General features: G+C 42.7%; 2 protein-coding genes across 2 annotated transcripts; both read left to right on the top strand.

The window, feature by feature from the left end:
* Positions 1 to 4,436: 4,436 nt before the first annotated feature.
* Positions 4,437 to 6,021, top strand: LOC122039986 (probable E3 ubiquitin-protein ligase ZFP1). Its single transcript, XM_042599381.1, has 5 exons — positions 4,437 to 4,830; positions 5,020 to 5,160; positions 5,344 to 5,439; positions 5,521 to 5,676; positions 5,766 to 6,021. The coding sequence occupies exons 1-5, from the start codon at positions 4,465 to 4,467 to the stop codon at positions 5,910 to 5,912; spliced, it is 906 nt and encodes a 301-aa protein (XP_042455315.1). The 5' UTR covers positions 4,437 to 4,464; the 3' UTR covers positions 5,913 to 6,021.
* A 2,866-nt stretch (positions 6,022 to 8,887) lies between these two features.
* Positions 8,888 to 12,109, top strand: LOC122042223 (receptor-like serine/threonine-protein kinase SD1-7). The gene is made up of 7 exons (XM_042602231.1): positions 8,888 to 9,715; positions 9,792 to 9,905; positions 9,993 to 10,159; positions 10,242 to 10,452; positions 10,529 to 10,766; positions 10,868 to 11,018; positions 11,572 to 12,109. Exons 1-7 carry the CDS (start codon positions 8,965 to 8,967, stop codon positions 11,866 to 11,868), a joined length of 1,929 nt encoding a protein of 642 aa, XP_042458165.1. The 5' UTR covers positions 8,888 to 8,964; the 3' UTR covers positions 11,869 to 12,109.
* The last annotated feature ends 3,682 nt before the right edge of the window (positions 12,110 to 15,791 follow it).

Below are 15,791 nucleotides of genomic sequence, written 5' to 3' on the forward strand. Positions count from 1 at the left end.
AAGGAAAGGGTTGAGCCAAGATGGAAGTGGTCAACCCTAGCTTGGAGCCCAAGCTTGGTGGCCGGCCATAAGAAAATTAAAAGGATTTTTAATTTTAAAAGCTTTCTTTATGTGGAAGCCATGATTTAAAAGAGAGTTTAAAAAATTAAATATTTTCTTTTATAGCTTTCTACAAAAGATTAAGAGAAAGATTAGATATCTTTCCTTATTTGTAGTTAAAAGGAAGATTTTAATTTTGTAGAAAACTTTCCTTTTTTGAAATCATCCACATGTTTTAATAGAGAGATTTTAATTTATAAAATTTCCTTTTATAACCAACCATGAAGGGAAAAATTATTAGAGAAATTTTTATTAAAAATTTTGGAAGCAAATTAGGAAGTTTTAATTCTTGTGTTGTTAAAACTTTCCTTGTTTGGAGCTATGAGGTGGTCGACCATGATAATTTAAGAAAAGGAAATTGGTTTTAATCAATTAAATTTTCCTTTTCATGGAAAAGAAAATAAGGGAATTTTTATTTAAATTTTTCTTATATGCCAAGACCAAGGATTATAAAAGAGAGGGAGGGGTGCCTTCATGAGACACAACTCTATTCTATTTTCCTCTCCTCTTTTCCTTGGTGGTGGCCGACCATAAGCTCCTTGCTCTTCTCCTTTTCTCTTCCTCCTTGGTGGCCGGCGGCATCAACACAAGAGGAGTCCCTTGGTGGTCGGTTCTAGCTAGGAGAAGAAGGAGAGAAAGGAGGCTTTGCTCTTGCATTCCTTGGAGCTTGAATGTGTTGGGACCTTGACGTCCGCTAGAGGGGGGGTGAATAGTGTCTGACCCAAATCCATCGCTTCCTATAATGTTAGTGTACAACGGAAATACAAAAACAAATACTAACAAGAGAAACCAAAACTAACACGTTGATTTAACGTGGTTCGGAGATAAAACTCGTACTCCACGGTCGTCCGTAAGGTGGACGATCCCGATCTGTCGGTGGATGACTCCCCGGAAAACCTCCGGCTAGCTCAAGCTCCTTGTCGGTGGAGAAACCTCGCCACAAACACTTGAATACAAGCACACCGATCACACGAAGGCTTGGGAGACTCTAATAGGCTTTAACCAAGTCTATTTCGTTAACAATGCCCAAGCACTCCAAGCTCCATTAAATAGAGCTCGAGAGGAAAATAGTAAGCTGTTTTCCCGCTATCAGTCGACTGGTGTATGCACCAGTCGACTGGTCCTTAAAGCCGACCGTTACCCAACGTTCGACTACCAGTCGACTGCTACAGTGTACCAGTCGACTGCTACAGTACTGCTACAATGTCACAACAGTACTGCTACATTGTCATTCAGCACTCGTCCTCGCCCGACCAACCTAGACCTAGCCTTCTAGCCTCCTCCATCAGCCTCGCGTCCCTCGGATGTCTCCCCATCCTTCACGTCTTGCCTTCTGGAGCTTCCTTCGGCCTTGTCCATATTGTCGGGTCTTCCTTTGCCAAGAGGCTCCTCACCTCCGGGACTTCATCCATTGCCAATTCACACTTGGACTTACGTTGCCAAGACTACATGCTTGGACTTACACCACCAAGACTCATCCTTGGACTTTCCTCCTTTGCCAAGATCACACTTGGACTTTCCTTGTTGTACCTGTATCCTGCACACTCACAATGCATATCAAATACAACAATAAACCTAACTTAAACCTTTGCCCAAACATCAAAACTTAGGGCACCTAGATTGCTCCAACATAATGTTGGTGGCCGAAACTTACAAGAAGGAAGGAGGCTTGGTGGTTCTCATCTCGGAAGATCGTTGCCCACACAACGTCCGAGATTAGAAGAGGAATACGGTAGAAGATCAAGAGGTTATTTGCTTACAAAGAAAGGTATAACTAGTAATTGTTTTCCGCATCATACTAGTTTTTTCTTTATATGAATTCCAAACACAAGAGGCATATAATTCTAGGTTTCGAATTTGTGATTCGAGTTTGTGTTTTTTTTTATTTTTCGAATTTGTGATTCGATTGTTCATTTTGGTTAAACCTAGGGTTATATAAGGAAATTAATATTAGATTTCATTGAAAGGCTTTGTCTAGGAAGTGGTGGTTGCTCCCATATCCAAGAAGGCCTAGTACCTCGCCATGTTTAACCTGAAAGCTAATTTTTGAAATTAATATTTAATTAAATTTGTAATATGGGTGTATTTGGATCAATAATGTTAAGCATCGTTTGCGATCCAAGTCTAAACCACTAAGAACAGATAAGTTAAATTTGGAATCAATAATGTTAAGTTCCGTTTGTAATTCCTAATTTAATATCTAAAGAACACAATAGGTAGTTAGGAAAGGTTTTAACTTGTACAAAATTTTTATACAGTGGAACTGGTACGATCTTCCTATGACCAACCAATATAATAGTGTCATAGTAGAGCAGCAACAAGAAGTCGGAGCAGTTGGAACATCGAATAATTGTGTAGAAGAGTTGTATAGAAGTTGCCTTTGAATTCTTGGCCGAACACTCCTTTTATAAGGCATTGGAGGCACCTCCAACCCCACTCAAGGTGTCTCCGACCTTGAATTTGATCCCCTAAGAAACAGACTCAATCACCTCCGCCACCTTAGGTTTCTATTCACGTAAGGGTGTCTTCCATGTGCTCTGAGGTACCCTTGTGCAACTCTAAGACGCCTCTAGAGTACTCAAGAACTTTATCCTCAAAGTTCATCTTCGTGAGGGCACCTCCGTTCGATGCAGGGCACGTCCGCACAACTCTGAGGCATCTCCCCATTGCTCTTAGGTGCTTAGATATTGTTCATCCGAGGCTACTTTTGCATTTTCACCCTTGTAAAAGTGTTAGTCCAAGTAACAAACTATACACTACAAAACAGGGTTAGTATAATAAAATATAAGAGATTATTAATTAGATCTATCTTTCCAAGACTAGAATTTAGTTATGATCTCAGTTTAGGTTTTCAAAATGAACCTAAATTGGATCAGCGCCTACAGTCTCATTGGAACTCGTTCTCATTGAATCACTCTCCTCTTGTGACTTGCCTCACTTACCATTTGTAGTCTCTTGACTTATATCTTGACCCACTAGGTCTTCTCGCCGGTTGTCAGGTTTGCAGATTCGATTAGACTTTGGCTAGCTGTTAGGTCCTACAGACCTAGTCAGACTTCCTGTCAGATATTGGGTCATTCCTTGACCTATCTGGACTTCCTATCATCTATCAGGTCTAACAGACCTAGCTAGATTTTAGCCTAATATCATGTCCTCCAGACTCATTAAATCTTACACATTTACTAATAAAATTAGATAATATAAAATTTAACTTTAACTATTTATCATTTATCCAAACATAAATTTGACAATTAATATTAACTGCACTAGCAACTTCTACATATAGTAATTAGACGCAGTGACTATAATAACATTAAAAATAAGAAATATTATTTTAACAACTACTTGCAATGGTAGAAAATACTGAGTTGATTCATCTAAAAGATACCGAGTAATATATATTGATAGATTGTTGAAATAAATAATTTTATCTTGATGAGGCGTTTTTTCATAATAGAAAAAGGATGCACTTTTGATTATGTATATATTTGGAGCATCCATTTGATTTAATGTAATTTTTATTTTTATTATTTTTACTTATGAGTTGGACCCAAACTGAGTAGGTAGTGTCCGTGACGAACCATATTGTGCTTGACTCGACACAAACATAAAATAGGCTAATGAGACTTATCTCACACCTTGATCGCTATAGTGACTTTTAGGTTCATCACAATAACTCCATGTCTTTCATCATCTCTTCTGTTACTTGTGTCATTTACCTTGGCTACTTGAATTATCATGCATCCTAGACAAACATCTACATAGCAAGTACACATCTTATAAATATGAACTTGGCAAAAGGTGATTATTGTGTTGACCTCCAATATTCCTATCAATTTGTCATAGGATAAATACAGAGAAAATAAATTACGGACAATTAATAATCCTTAAAATAATGATTGACACATGATAGAATTATTTATCTCGACTATATCAAAATTTAAATTCCAAACTTAAGTTAACAGTATTTCATGTGCTAATTAATAAACCGTCTTCAGGGAAAAGTTGTATAACATACAATGGAAAGTTGTTCAAAAGGGTCTCTCTCAAATTTTGAGATATGTGCGGACGGATAAGATTAAAGCTGAAGTCAAACTGGCATTTGACCACCAAGATCTCCCTCCAAATTTGCCTCTTTCAAGTTATAACGGCAATGACTGGATCCAATCAAATGCTTACTGCAAACAACATGAAATTTCCTCTATCAATCTACGAGACGTGGGACAATATAATTGGTTGGAAATAATTTTAATTCGAATTGCCTAGTACGCGATCCCGATAATTCTTCGCCGGTTTTCCCGAGACAGAAAAAAGACATTTTTGTCGATTATTTCGAATTCCTCTCGCGCTTTGCGTCTCTTCTTTATGGCGGCCTCCGGCGACGGCGCCTTCTCGTCGTCGTCACCCATGGATCGCCTCCTCCGCGGCATCTCCATGCCATACGAGGTCCCTTCTGTCGAACGGCGGCTTCTCATGAATCCTCCTTCGCCCTCCAGGAAGAAGAAAGAGGGCTTCGCCGGTGCGGCGCTACGGATGCTGGGCTGCGCCTCCGAGGCGGCCTCGCAGGCGTACGATCCGTCTGTTTCGAACGAAAAGACGCCGGGGAGGAGGAGGAAGACGGAGAAGGAAGGGAGGCGGATTCACGGCGGTGGCAAAATCTCGTGCGCGCCGGTGACTCCATCCTCCACCGAAGCGTCTTTGGCTGGAAGAAAGCTGCTGGATGCCAGCGAGGTCAAATACATATCTTTTGCTCTGCGATCCTCTAGTTTAAGGGTTTTAAGATCGATTCCTCTTGTCGCCCTAACGAAAAATTTGTTTTTTCTTCCCCTTTTTGTCTGTTTGGACTGCAAATCACTTCATTTTCGAACAATGTAAAAGATTTCAGCCCTAATTAAGAATCTCGGGCGTTTTCCTCAGCAGAGTCCATCTTCGTGTAGAAGGGAAAACCACCAGGAAACACTGTCGAACCCTAACGCACCTCTATTAGGGCATGATCGTGTACGCTCGGAATATCTTCACCGATCGCCGGGATTTCACCCTACTCCGTATCGATCCGAGGAGGTAATACGACTGAAATCAACTATTTTGCTTTACTAATTTCAGGGAAACGATAATCGCCTCAATCATACTCCAATTCCCTTTGTCTAATCTTATAGATTCCTAGTTGTTTGCACAATGAGAAAATAGGTAACAAGACACCAATTCTTTTGCTGATAATGTACTCAGATTTGTTATACATCTCAGATAATCATGTTCCAGACGATCGTCCAGTTAGGAGAATTAGATGTGTATGAGCAATACCAAGACCAGTGGCTCGATGTCGATAACATGTCCTACGAGGTGCATATAGATTCACTTTCACCTGATCATTTTAATTTCCATATCATTCATTGGACTCCCCTCCCATTTCCGATCAAACAGGAGCTACTCGAGCTGGGCGATAAAATAGGGCAGGTTAACACTGGGCTGGAGGAGGAACAGATCATGAGCAGTCTAAGGAAGGTTAAATATTCATTTCTGGATGCTTTAAAAAGACACATTCGATCAGACAATGAACCGAATTGTATCATTTGTCAGGTAAGTATTTCGACCTGCCCCTCTCGTCTAATTGCCTGAAGTTTGCGGTTTCTGTTGCAGCACTTAAGCTTCATCTCTGTGATTTACAGGAAGAATACGCCATTAGTGACGCAATTGGAGAGCTGCAGTGCGGTCATAGGTATCATGTACGATGCATCAAACGGTGGCTTCTTCAGAAAAATGCTTGCCCTGTCTGCAAGACTGCTGTTTCTACGCAAGCTTTCGAGAGTGGATAGGCAGCGCTCATTTTGTTGCTCTCTTCTGTCTCGGCATTTGGCGCATTGTTGTTTCTAAAACATTGAATGTGATCTTGTTGCTTTTGATTTTGATTATGATGATTACTAATAGGGAAATCAAATCAATTAAATTAAATAAATCGAAATTGAATTAATTGATTTTTTTTTTAGACAAACGGAACCTTGTTATTAAAATGAAACCAATATAAATTTGGTTAATTCTATTACTTACTAAATTAATTAAATTTCTTAAGTTAAGTCCGTTGTTTAATCGGTTTTGGAATTTTAAAATCGAATTGAATAAATTGAAATAACTAAGATTTTGTGTAAAAAAAAAAAAACTCAACTTATTCGGTCTGCTTAACTCTAGTTGCTTGACATTAGGGTTATTTTATGTGATATTATTGTGTTTCAAATTCACTTTGAAACCACAAAACGGCGAGGCAAGTAAGTTCTCGGACGTGGGCCATGGGGCGAGGCAGATCCGCTCGCCCCCGTCGCCGCCCTGTGAGTTCTCTTCCGCCGCCACCGGAGCCCTCGCGGATCCGCCAGGTCGCGGTTGAGTGCGCCGCCTCGGCCTGCACGCTCTGCGTCTGTTGTCCTCTGATTCTCGCGTGGTGCTGCGTCTGCGCCCCTCTGGCCCTCGCCTGGCGGGCGGCGCGCGGCGCCAGCCGCCGCCTCTGCCGCTGCAGCCGTGGGGGCCGCCGCCGCCCCCTCGTCGAGTCCTCGTCCTTCTCCGACCTCGAGCTCGACGTCCGGTGGCGGCCGAGGCCCTCCCCGGCGGTAGGGTGACGTGACACTGACGAAGCCTTCTGCATGGGTCTTCCGTTCTCTTTGCCGTGTTTCCTAAGCTCCGCATTCTTTCTTGCAGCAACAATATTCTTCCACATTTTGTTTACCTTCCGAAGAATTCTATTGCCTCTGTTCTTATTCTAATTCTACCTCTTCCACATTTTGTCTGTGGAAACAGAAATTCTTCGGATTTCCTGTAATATCCAATGTAGTGTAATTCTCGATGTCGTTATAATTATCTTATATAGGGTGTGAAGAAGTAATCAGAATTCCCATTATAATCGTCACTGAGCGCGGGAGTGATTTGATCTGAGCTTGATTCTGAGTTTGGCTGGGGGACTTGACTCGTACGTACGTGACTCAGGCTAACTTGACCGAGTTGACTAACTGGATCGGAATGCGTTGACTGTATCAGTCTGATCAGAGTCTAGTAGCCCCTAAGATCTCCATCACATCATACCTCTTTCACATTTTGTCTTCACACGTGTCGAAACGTATCGGATGGGTGCAGTTGACTCAGTAAATTGAGAGGGAGAGACTCGTCGGATGCGCCAGTGTTTTGGAAATTAGATTGGATTACAGGTCAACATTCAAAAGTGTATATATATACATATATAATATTTACAGAGGGAGAGACTCGTCGGATATATATATATATATATATATAAAGACAAAGAATTGAATGTTCAACGTTCAACTTAAAAAATGAGAACGTATTACAACTTTGATAGAAGTTGTTCCACTCTGAAATAAATATCGTTAAAGTGGTACAAAGGCTACTTAGGATGATGCATCTTTAGTCAAAGCTCAGAGTTGTTCTAAAATGACATAATTTTGATTCAAACTATAGTTTTTAAAAGAGATTTTTTTAATGATATGAATAATTAGGGATGATCATTTTATTGCTTTCATCCTATAAATTTAAAATACACAATAGACTACACGAAACACATAAATTAGATAGACAAAAGATGACAAAGAGTTGGATGAATTGAATAGATGAAGTGGGAAGATTGATGAGTTGGGATGAATGTGTTGAGTAAATTGTGGTACACAAACAAGCTAAATAAATCTTAAATCAAATGGATTAAGAAAACTAAAGTGGGCTTTGTGTGTTCTTGTATGAATTTCTAAGTCTTGATATGACTCTCGTAAATTATACAATTTCTATAAACCAATAGGAATCCAACCTTCATTTCATTCCCCAAGTCAAATTTCTCATGTTTTTGTTTGCTCCTGCTTCATCATCTCATTTCGCAAACTAAGAAATCTATACTTCTTAGTTTGTGAATATTTCAGGAAACTTATGTTATTTTTTCATATTGATAATATTTTTATTTTATCAATTTTAATAAGATATTTAAAATTATTATAAATAATTTTGGTCTTAGCCTAGTAACAATTAAATTTTATTCCACTAGTTAAGATCCTTAATTGACTTATATTCTCTATTATATTATAATCTATATTTTTTTTTAAAAAAAAATATGTTATGCCCAAAAGATGTCCACATATTTGATATTATCCACTTTAGGTCTACACTCTCATGATTTTACTTTTGAATTCTTCTCAAAAAGTCTAATGTCAATAAAGATATCTTACATCTTTTAAACTCATGATCTTTATCAAATTTTTTCAATGTAAGACTTTAATTAAATCCTAACAAAATATATTATATTTTATTATTTCTGATTAACTTAATTAAAATTAATAAAAAATTATCATAATAATTTGATTAAAACTTTACTTTTATTATGAAATAATTAGAGTCAAAATTATTATAATGCGAAGTAGTCAAAACTAAATAATTAGAATAGTCTATCAAAATTATTTTATTTTAAAATAATTTTAATTAAAGTTATTTTATATTAGAATAATTTTAACTAAATCTGCTGGAATACTACAACAAAAATGAGTTTTAACTAAAATTACGTTATATTATATTAAAATTGCCCCAAATGATTATATATAATAATAATAATAATGATAAGGGGTCGAAAAAAGCATCAAACTTCGGTTACAGTGTGTCGGTCGACACGACAGAAACTTCAAAGTCATTTGTCATAATTATTTCTATGGCCAACCGGCCAACCAAATCCGGTGCGATCGTCGGTCAACACGACGAAATCTTCAAAGTCTCACAGACATAATTATTTCAAACTCAAACCAACATAATTGAACAACGTTACAACGGAAGGAGAAGGAGGAGGAGGAGAAGAAGAAGAAGAAGAAGAAGAAGAAGATCGGTGAGAGAATCACCATGTGGCTGTCCAGGAGGAACCTCTGGATCCCTGCCCTGTTCTTGCTCCTTTCCTCTCTGCAACCAGCAGCGTCGGAATCCGTCACGCCCAGCTACGACGACTGCGCTCCCCAGCGATGCGGCCACCAGGTGGTCAGCTACCCGTTCTGGATCATCGATCACCAGCCGAGTTACTGCGGCCCTCCGGGGTTCGCCCTTACTTGCCGCAATGACACCGGCGTCCTCTTCCTCACCGTCCTCAACATCAACTTGTACGTGCTCCGGATCTTCTACTCCAACAGCTCCATCCACTTCACTCTCGGCGACGCCAACGACTCCTGCACCTTCCTCCTCAGCAGAAACACCACCGGGGTCTTCCCCTTCAGCGCCAGCGACTCCAACAAGCATATCTTCTTCCTCTTCAACTGCTCCGAGTCGGATAGCGCCATCCCGAGGAGCTACCAGAACATGTCCTGTCCCCGGTTCAATACCCGGGTCCTGTTCGGTGGCGAGTATGACCCAGTCCGCACGCGCTCGCCGGACCCGAACTGCACCGTCGGCGTGCTGCCGGTGATGGGCGACTCGAACATCAGCGCCGGCAGCAACTACAGCGCCCTGTTGCTGGCCGGGTGGATGGCGAGTTATACCGCGAAGAGTTGCAGCAAGTGCGCCGCCAGCGGCGGCCGGTGCGGCTTCGACGCCAACAATACCTCGACGTCGCAGGGCAGTATCTGCATCTGCCCCAATGGAGTCCATCTCGGAAGTTGCAGCAGTGAGTATATCTCTGAGATCAGATTACGCGATACCAGTTGCTGGATTTCAATTTCGATTCTCTGTTCTTTCCGCAGGGATTCCAGGGAATCAAAAACGTTCACTTGTTATTATACTTACAGTAGGCACTACTGCATTACTTCTCTTCGGAATAACATGCTATTTTACGTGGGTGAGGCACATGCGATTGGGTGAGGTTCTATAATAGTCATGCTATATTTTGTAGAACTTCACAAAATCAATCATCACTAGCAATAAGGTTGTCTACTCGAATGCAGGAAAAACAAGAAGATTGCGCGAGTTAAGAGCTCCTGATGATACTATTGGATCTGATAAGGAAGTCATTAATGCCCCCCTGGTTGATTTTTTCAGTATTCATAAGGCAACAGATAACTTTGCGGCTACAAATAAGCTCGGTGAAGGTGGTTTTGGTTCTGTCTACAAGGTAATTAAGAACAAACAAATTCTCCTTAATTTGTTAAGCTTTATGGGATCTTATTTGAAACAAATTAAACTATCTATTGCAGGGAAGACTAGAAGATGGTCAGTATATAGCTGTGAAGAGACTCTCTGAGAACTCAAAACAAGGCTTTGAGGAGTTGAAAAATGAAGTTAAGCTAATTGTCAGACTTCAGCATACTAACCTGGTCAGGCTTTTAGGTTGGTGCGTTCATGAAAATGAGAAAATACTCATCTATGAATATATGCCCAACAAAAGTTTGGATAAATACTTATTCGGTTAGTTATCTAACCATACTTCTCACTCATTTGATTCAATTTCATGAGTTCGAGTAATTAAGACATATATTTTCAGATTCAAATCTTTCAGTGCAATTAGATTGGCATAAGAGATTCTGTATAATACAAGGCATTGCTCAAGGACTTCTTTACCTCCATCGCTATTCAAGACTGCGTGTCATTCATAGAGATTTGAAGACGAGCAACATCCTACTGGATGAGAATATGAATCCCAAAATTTCAGATTTTGGTTTGGCAAGGATATTTGGAGAAAGTCATATGGAACAAAACACAAGGAGATTAGTAGGCACATAGTAAGTATTATCTTTTATCAACTCAATTGGCATTTTTTTTTTCTTTTTTTCGTGTTTAACACCTTTTTGTATGTTTCTTGATAACTTTGTTATGTAAACAGTGGTTACATGGCACCAGAATATGGCTTGAATGGTCGTTTTTCTGAAAAATCTGATGTATATAGCTTTGGGGTGATTATGCTTGAGATCATTTCTAGTAAAAGAAACTCTGGCTCATACTCGATGAACGATTCGTTCAGTCTTCTTGGATACGTAAGTTGATCATCCCACTTGTTCATATTCTTTAACCTCATTGCTATGACTAATTAGATGATCAAAGAACCATTATAAATATACTTGCACATCATTTGTTATTCGTATCTTTTTTATAAGCTTTATATATAGCCTTGGCGCAAAAGTAAAATTGCTGTTGTGTGACCTAGAGGTCATGGATTTGAGTCTCAGAAATAGTCGCTTGTAAAGCAAGGTAAAGTTGTATACAATAAATCTTTTTTTGGGATCCCGTATTAATGGGAGCTTTGTGCATTGACTGCTCTTTTCTTCTTTATAAGCCCTAAGACGGAGACATGATTGCCCAATCATTTTTAAAAAAAGTAAAGATATGTTTAGAAGTAATGAAGAAAAATAGCTTTAAAAAAGAACATGATATTAGATTCTATCTTAGACCTATTTTGTCATAAATATCATTCTTGATTGGCTTCCTCTGATCTACAAGGAACCAACCAACTTAAATAGCTTGAAACATTATATCTAGCTCAGTGGTTTACAAAAAGAGTTAGTGCATTGATTTATTGACATTTCATAGGCATGGCATCTTTGGGCGGAAGGAAGATGTTGCGAACTGATAGATCCACAATTGATTGATTCATTCCCAGTTTTTGAAGTGGAGAAATGCATTCAAGTCGGCCTATTATGTGTTCAAGATAGGTCCACCGACCGACCAACAATGGATGCTATCACTATAATGCTGGTGAACAAGAACCCAGTTTTACCATCGCCTCAACAACCTGCATATACCTATAGAACAGATTCACCAACATTGATGCCAATCCCATATTCTCAGCCACCAGAATTGACGATGAGTACCATTGAAGGGAGATGAATTATCTTCTTCAAACCCTATAGTATTAGTTTGAAGGAATTATATTCGATTCAATAGTTAGTAGAGTTGTATATGAAGTTATATAGGTGGAATTCTCAGTCCCCGACCAATGTTTTCTCTACCTCTAATCTACAATGCTTGTAGAGTTTAGTGTAAAGATCAAAGAGAATATCATCATATGTTTTTCTTTGTAGATTCATGTTGTTGAAACAGAGAAACATAGAAATAGGGGAAAAAAAAAGAATAGAGAAAAAAAAAAGAGAAGACAATTGCTTTATTGTTGATTATTGTCATGTTGGAACCAGATGTTGAATATATAGTTGATTATTGTCATGTTGGAACCAGATGTTGAATATATAGTGATCCTGTCCGTACGTTGAGTCGATGAAAGCTGAGGATGTGGCGTTCCTTACTGCTTTCAGGTGATCTCCGCGATGACGTGGACCTCCGGTGAACCTGCAACAAAGCCGGGCTGGGAAGGGGTTCCCGGCGACGACCCTCTGACGCTCAAGTCAGACAACGGCGAGATGAAGTAGGGGCAAAATAACGGGACTGTGGCTACAGTAGATGAGAGAAAAAACTCATACCTCCTTCGAAGTCCGGGGGTCTTTATATAGGACCCTGGAGAGGCGCGTGCACGCTTCCCGAGGCGTGCACGTTCCTCAAAGCATACCTCAGAATGGTTGTGTCAGAAAAGCATGTCTGACGCCATACCACAACTGTCCGAGCATATCTCTGCCACGACAGCGAAAACTTCCCCCGTACGATCTTCGGTACGAACCGACCGCCGACCATGCTGTTTGTCGGCGGCAGGTGTCTCAAGAATGATATCACTAGCTGCCCCTTTTGTCTTCTTCTAAGCCTTTTGTCTCTGTTTGGGCTAGACGGGCTGGTTGCTCGGCCTCCAGGGCGCTCGGGTATACATGCACCTCGGACCGGGCGAGAAGGCCGCTCGGCATAGCGGTTCCTCTATAAGAGCTTGTGAGCGCCGGAAGCTCGACCTGAGGTCGAGCTATCTTCGTGTCGGCTCGGGAACTACTCCGGCCGGTTGGCCAGGTGACCTCCTCCCCACTCAACCGGAACTTTGACTCTCCCGTGTCGTTGACCCCTTCCTATGTGGGCCCCCGGTCCTTACCACCGGATCACGTGCCTTCCCTCCAAGTCTAGTTGAAGGAGGCGGTAAGTCTGACTAACTGGACCGTTGGTTTGGTGACATGCCTACCACTGGGCCACCGCTGTTAGTGCCTACCCGATCGGGGACCACGCAAGTGGGTGATGCCGATCGGCGAGACACCGGCTGGCACTTGGAAAGTTTTGTTTGCCAGCTGTTGTCCCTTCGCTTCGGCATTGGTCAACGCTGATATCCCTAGAATCTCCTCGGAATTCGTGCAAATCACCGCCATTAAGGCTGAGTACGCGACCACGCCCGCATAATGGTGCTCATTAAATGCGACCTGTGAGCGGGTGCCACGTGGTCGCGCAGCCGTCACCGCTCGCTCAAGCTGTCAGGGTTGATGTGACCTTTGGCCTTTCGAATTCGATGGTCAGATCTGCTCCTCGGATCCCGTGACCTGGATCGGATGGCTCTGGTAGATCGAGCCCAATGTTTATAAGGACATCTCCTCTTCCCCAGCCGCTTCGCGTTATCGTGTGTGCGCGTTCGAAGGCTTCTGCTCCATCTTGTTCAGTGTTCCGGCGAACTTGTTTCTCTGCATTCCGGTGATCCCTCGCCTCCTCCTTCAGTCATATCTTCTGTAAGGCCCCTTCGTCCTTCTCCTTTCAGTTCTTTTGCGTTTTTCTTTGCACTCTCGCCGTATTCATGTCCCCCTTAGACACTGTTCCAGCCACTCTTCTCATTAACCCTTGCCATCTCTTGCATCGACCCTTGTCCTGGTAATGGCCAGTTCCTCTCGCCAGTCTGACCTCGCCCTCGGCCTCTGGTATACCACCACGGAGAGCCAGTTCGACGAGAGGGATGCGCTGAGCCTCACCCGAACCTTCGAACTTCCCTCTGACCATGAGCTAATACTAGCTACCCCATCCGATCGGCCACACGACCCTTCGATCGACACTATTTGTTTTTTTCGAGACCAGTTTGTGGCCGGTCTACGTTTTCCTGTTCATCTGTTCATCCTTGAGGTGTGCAATTACTTCTGCCTCCCGCTCGGCCAACTCGTCTCGAACTCCTTCCGGTTGTTGTGCGGGGTAGTTGTCCTCTTTAAGCTACACGACACCCCCTTAATCCCCAAGACTTTCCACTATTTCTACTATCCCAAACAGTCCGAGTGGGGCACCTTCCTCTTCTAGTCGCGGATCGGTCTTGTTTTCTTCGACAAAATGCCGACCTCGAACAAACATTGGAAGGAGAACTACTTTTACCTTCGTTTTCCCGAGCGGCCACCTTTCTGAACTAAATGGCAGACCACCGTGCCGACCCCGCCGGATCTTGATAAATACAAGAGTCAACCAGATTACCTCCACGCAGCCAATCTGCTGGCCGGGCAGAGGTTCAACATCCACAAGCTGCTTTGCGAGGGTGTGCTATACATATTCGGATTGAGCCCGATCAGAACCACGCTTCCGAGCAGCATGGGTAAGCATTTTTCTCTCCCCCCTTCCTTTTGGTCTAACTGATTTATTTTTCTTTTATGAAGCCGACATCATGTGGCGTGCCAAGGCCACTGATCGGATGAGATTGAAAGCTGCCGAGGTAGAGACGGCAGCAACTAAGGAGATGGCCGATCTGGGTATCGCACTGGTCGGCTCACACGAGGGTGAAAGCAAAGAAGCTCCACCCGCAGTTGGAGAGTTGGTCGTTCGACTCCCTACAACCGAAACGGTCGGCGATGCCATCTCGTCTGCCGGACATCCGGCATCGGAGGACGCGGGGCACTTGGCCGAGGAATCCCCACTGGTGATACGCAACGGCGCCGGACGGACCTTCACACCCACTCAGCTACATCTGTGGAGCCAGTGACAGAGCAGGTCGGCACCCCCTTAGCAACAGTCGACCCGGCCCCTGCTTCAGTCGAGGCCATCTCCTCGGATCGAACTCCCTCTCAGCTTGATCTGCCGGTGGCTTCCCTTGAAGCGCAGCCCGTCAGTTCCTTGCCTCGGGCTCGTCCTCGGCTTAGGCGCTCCGGCATAATCTCTGCGTCGCTCGGCGAGTCGTCTGGTCGGTCAGCCTCAACCCAATCTGATCCGAGCGACCGTCGAGTGATTAAGGCCATCCTCTATCTCCCCACAGAAGAATTTCTTCTGGCGGCTGATCGGCCAGTTGCTCCAGAACATCAGATCACCATCCGCGGACCGCTCGCCAAAACATAGGAGGATGCGAGGGCCCGTGTGGCGTTAATGACCCCCGGTTAGCTCAACGACAATCATTTGCAGCAGGCTACTGGGGTATGCTTCTCAAACTCTTATATAATTATTTTGCTCGCTCCTTGATATTATTTCATTCGAGTGCAGAGCTGGGTGGAGAACATCGCGGTCAGTAACCGTTTGGCGGCGCTGGAGAAAGAGTTGAAAAAACTTCAGATTTCTGGAGGGGCGCCTGCTCAGGGGCCTTCGTACGCCACGCTTCAGTCCGAATTGAACAAGACAGAGAAACAGCTTGCGGCCGAGTGACACAAGTCTTCTGGCCTGGAAACCAGGGTAGCTGGGCTTGAAGCCCAGATTAAGTCTCACGACCAGGAGATCAAGCTGGCGACTAACATAAAAAGATAGGGTCATCTCTAATTTAGAAGCAAAGAATGTGCAAGCCCGAGCGCTGGAGCAGCGCGTCCAAGAATTGACCGGCCTGCTATCCACCAAGTGAGAAAGCCGATCGGCTGCTGAAGCTAAACTTCAAGGAGATAAGAAGGATCTCCAAGATGCTCTCGAAGCTTCCCGAGCTGCACTAAAGGAATACCAAGACGGTGAAT

The sequence above is a fragment of the Zingiber officinale genome, chromosome 2A (assembly GCF_018446385.1).
Source record: "Zingiber officinale cultivar Zhangliang chromosome 2A, Zo_v1.1, whole genome shotgun sequence".
NCBI classification, from domain to species: domain Eukaryota; kingdom Viridiplantae; phylum Streptophyta; class Magnoliopsida; order Zingiberales; family Zingiberaceae; genus Zingiber; species Zingiber officinale.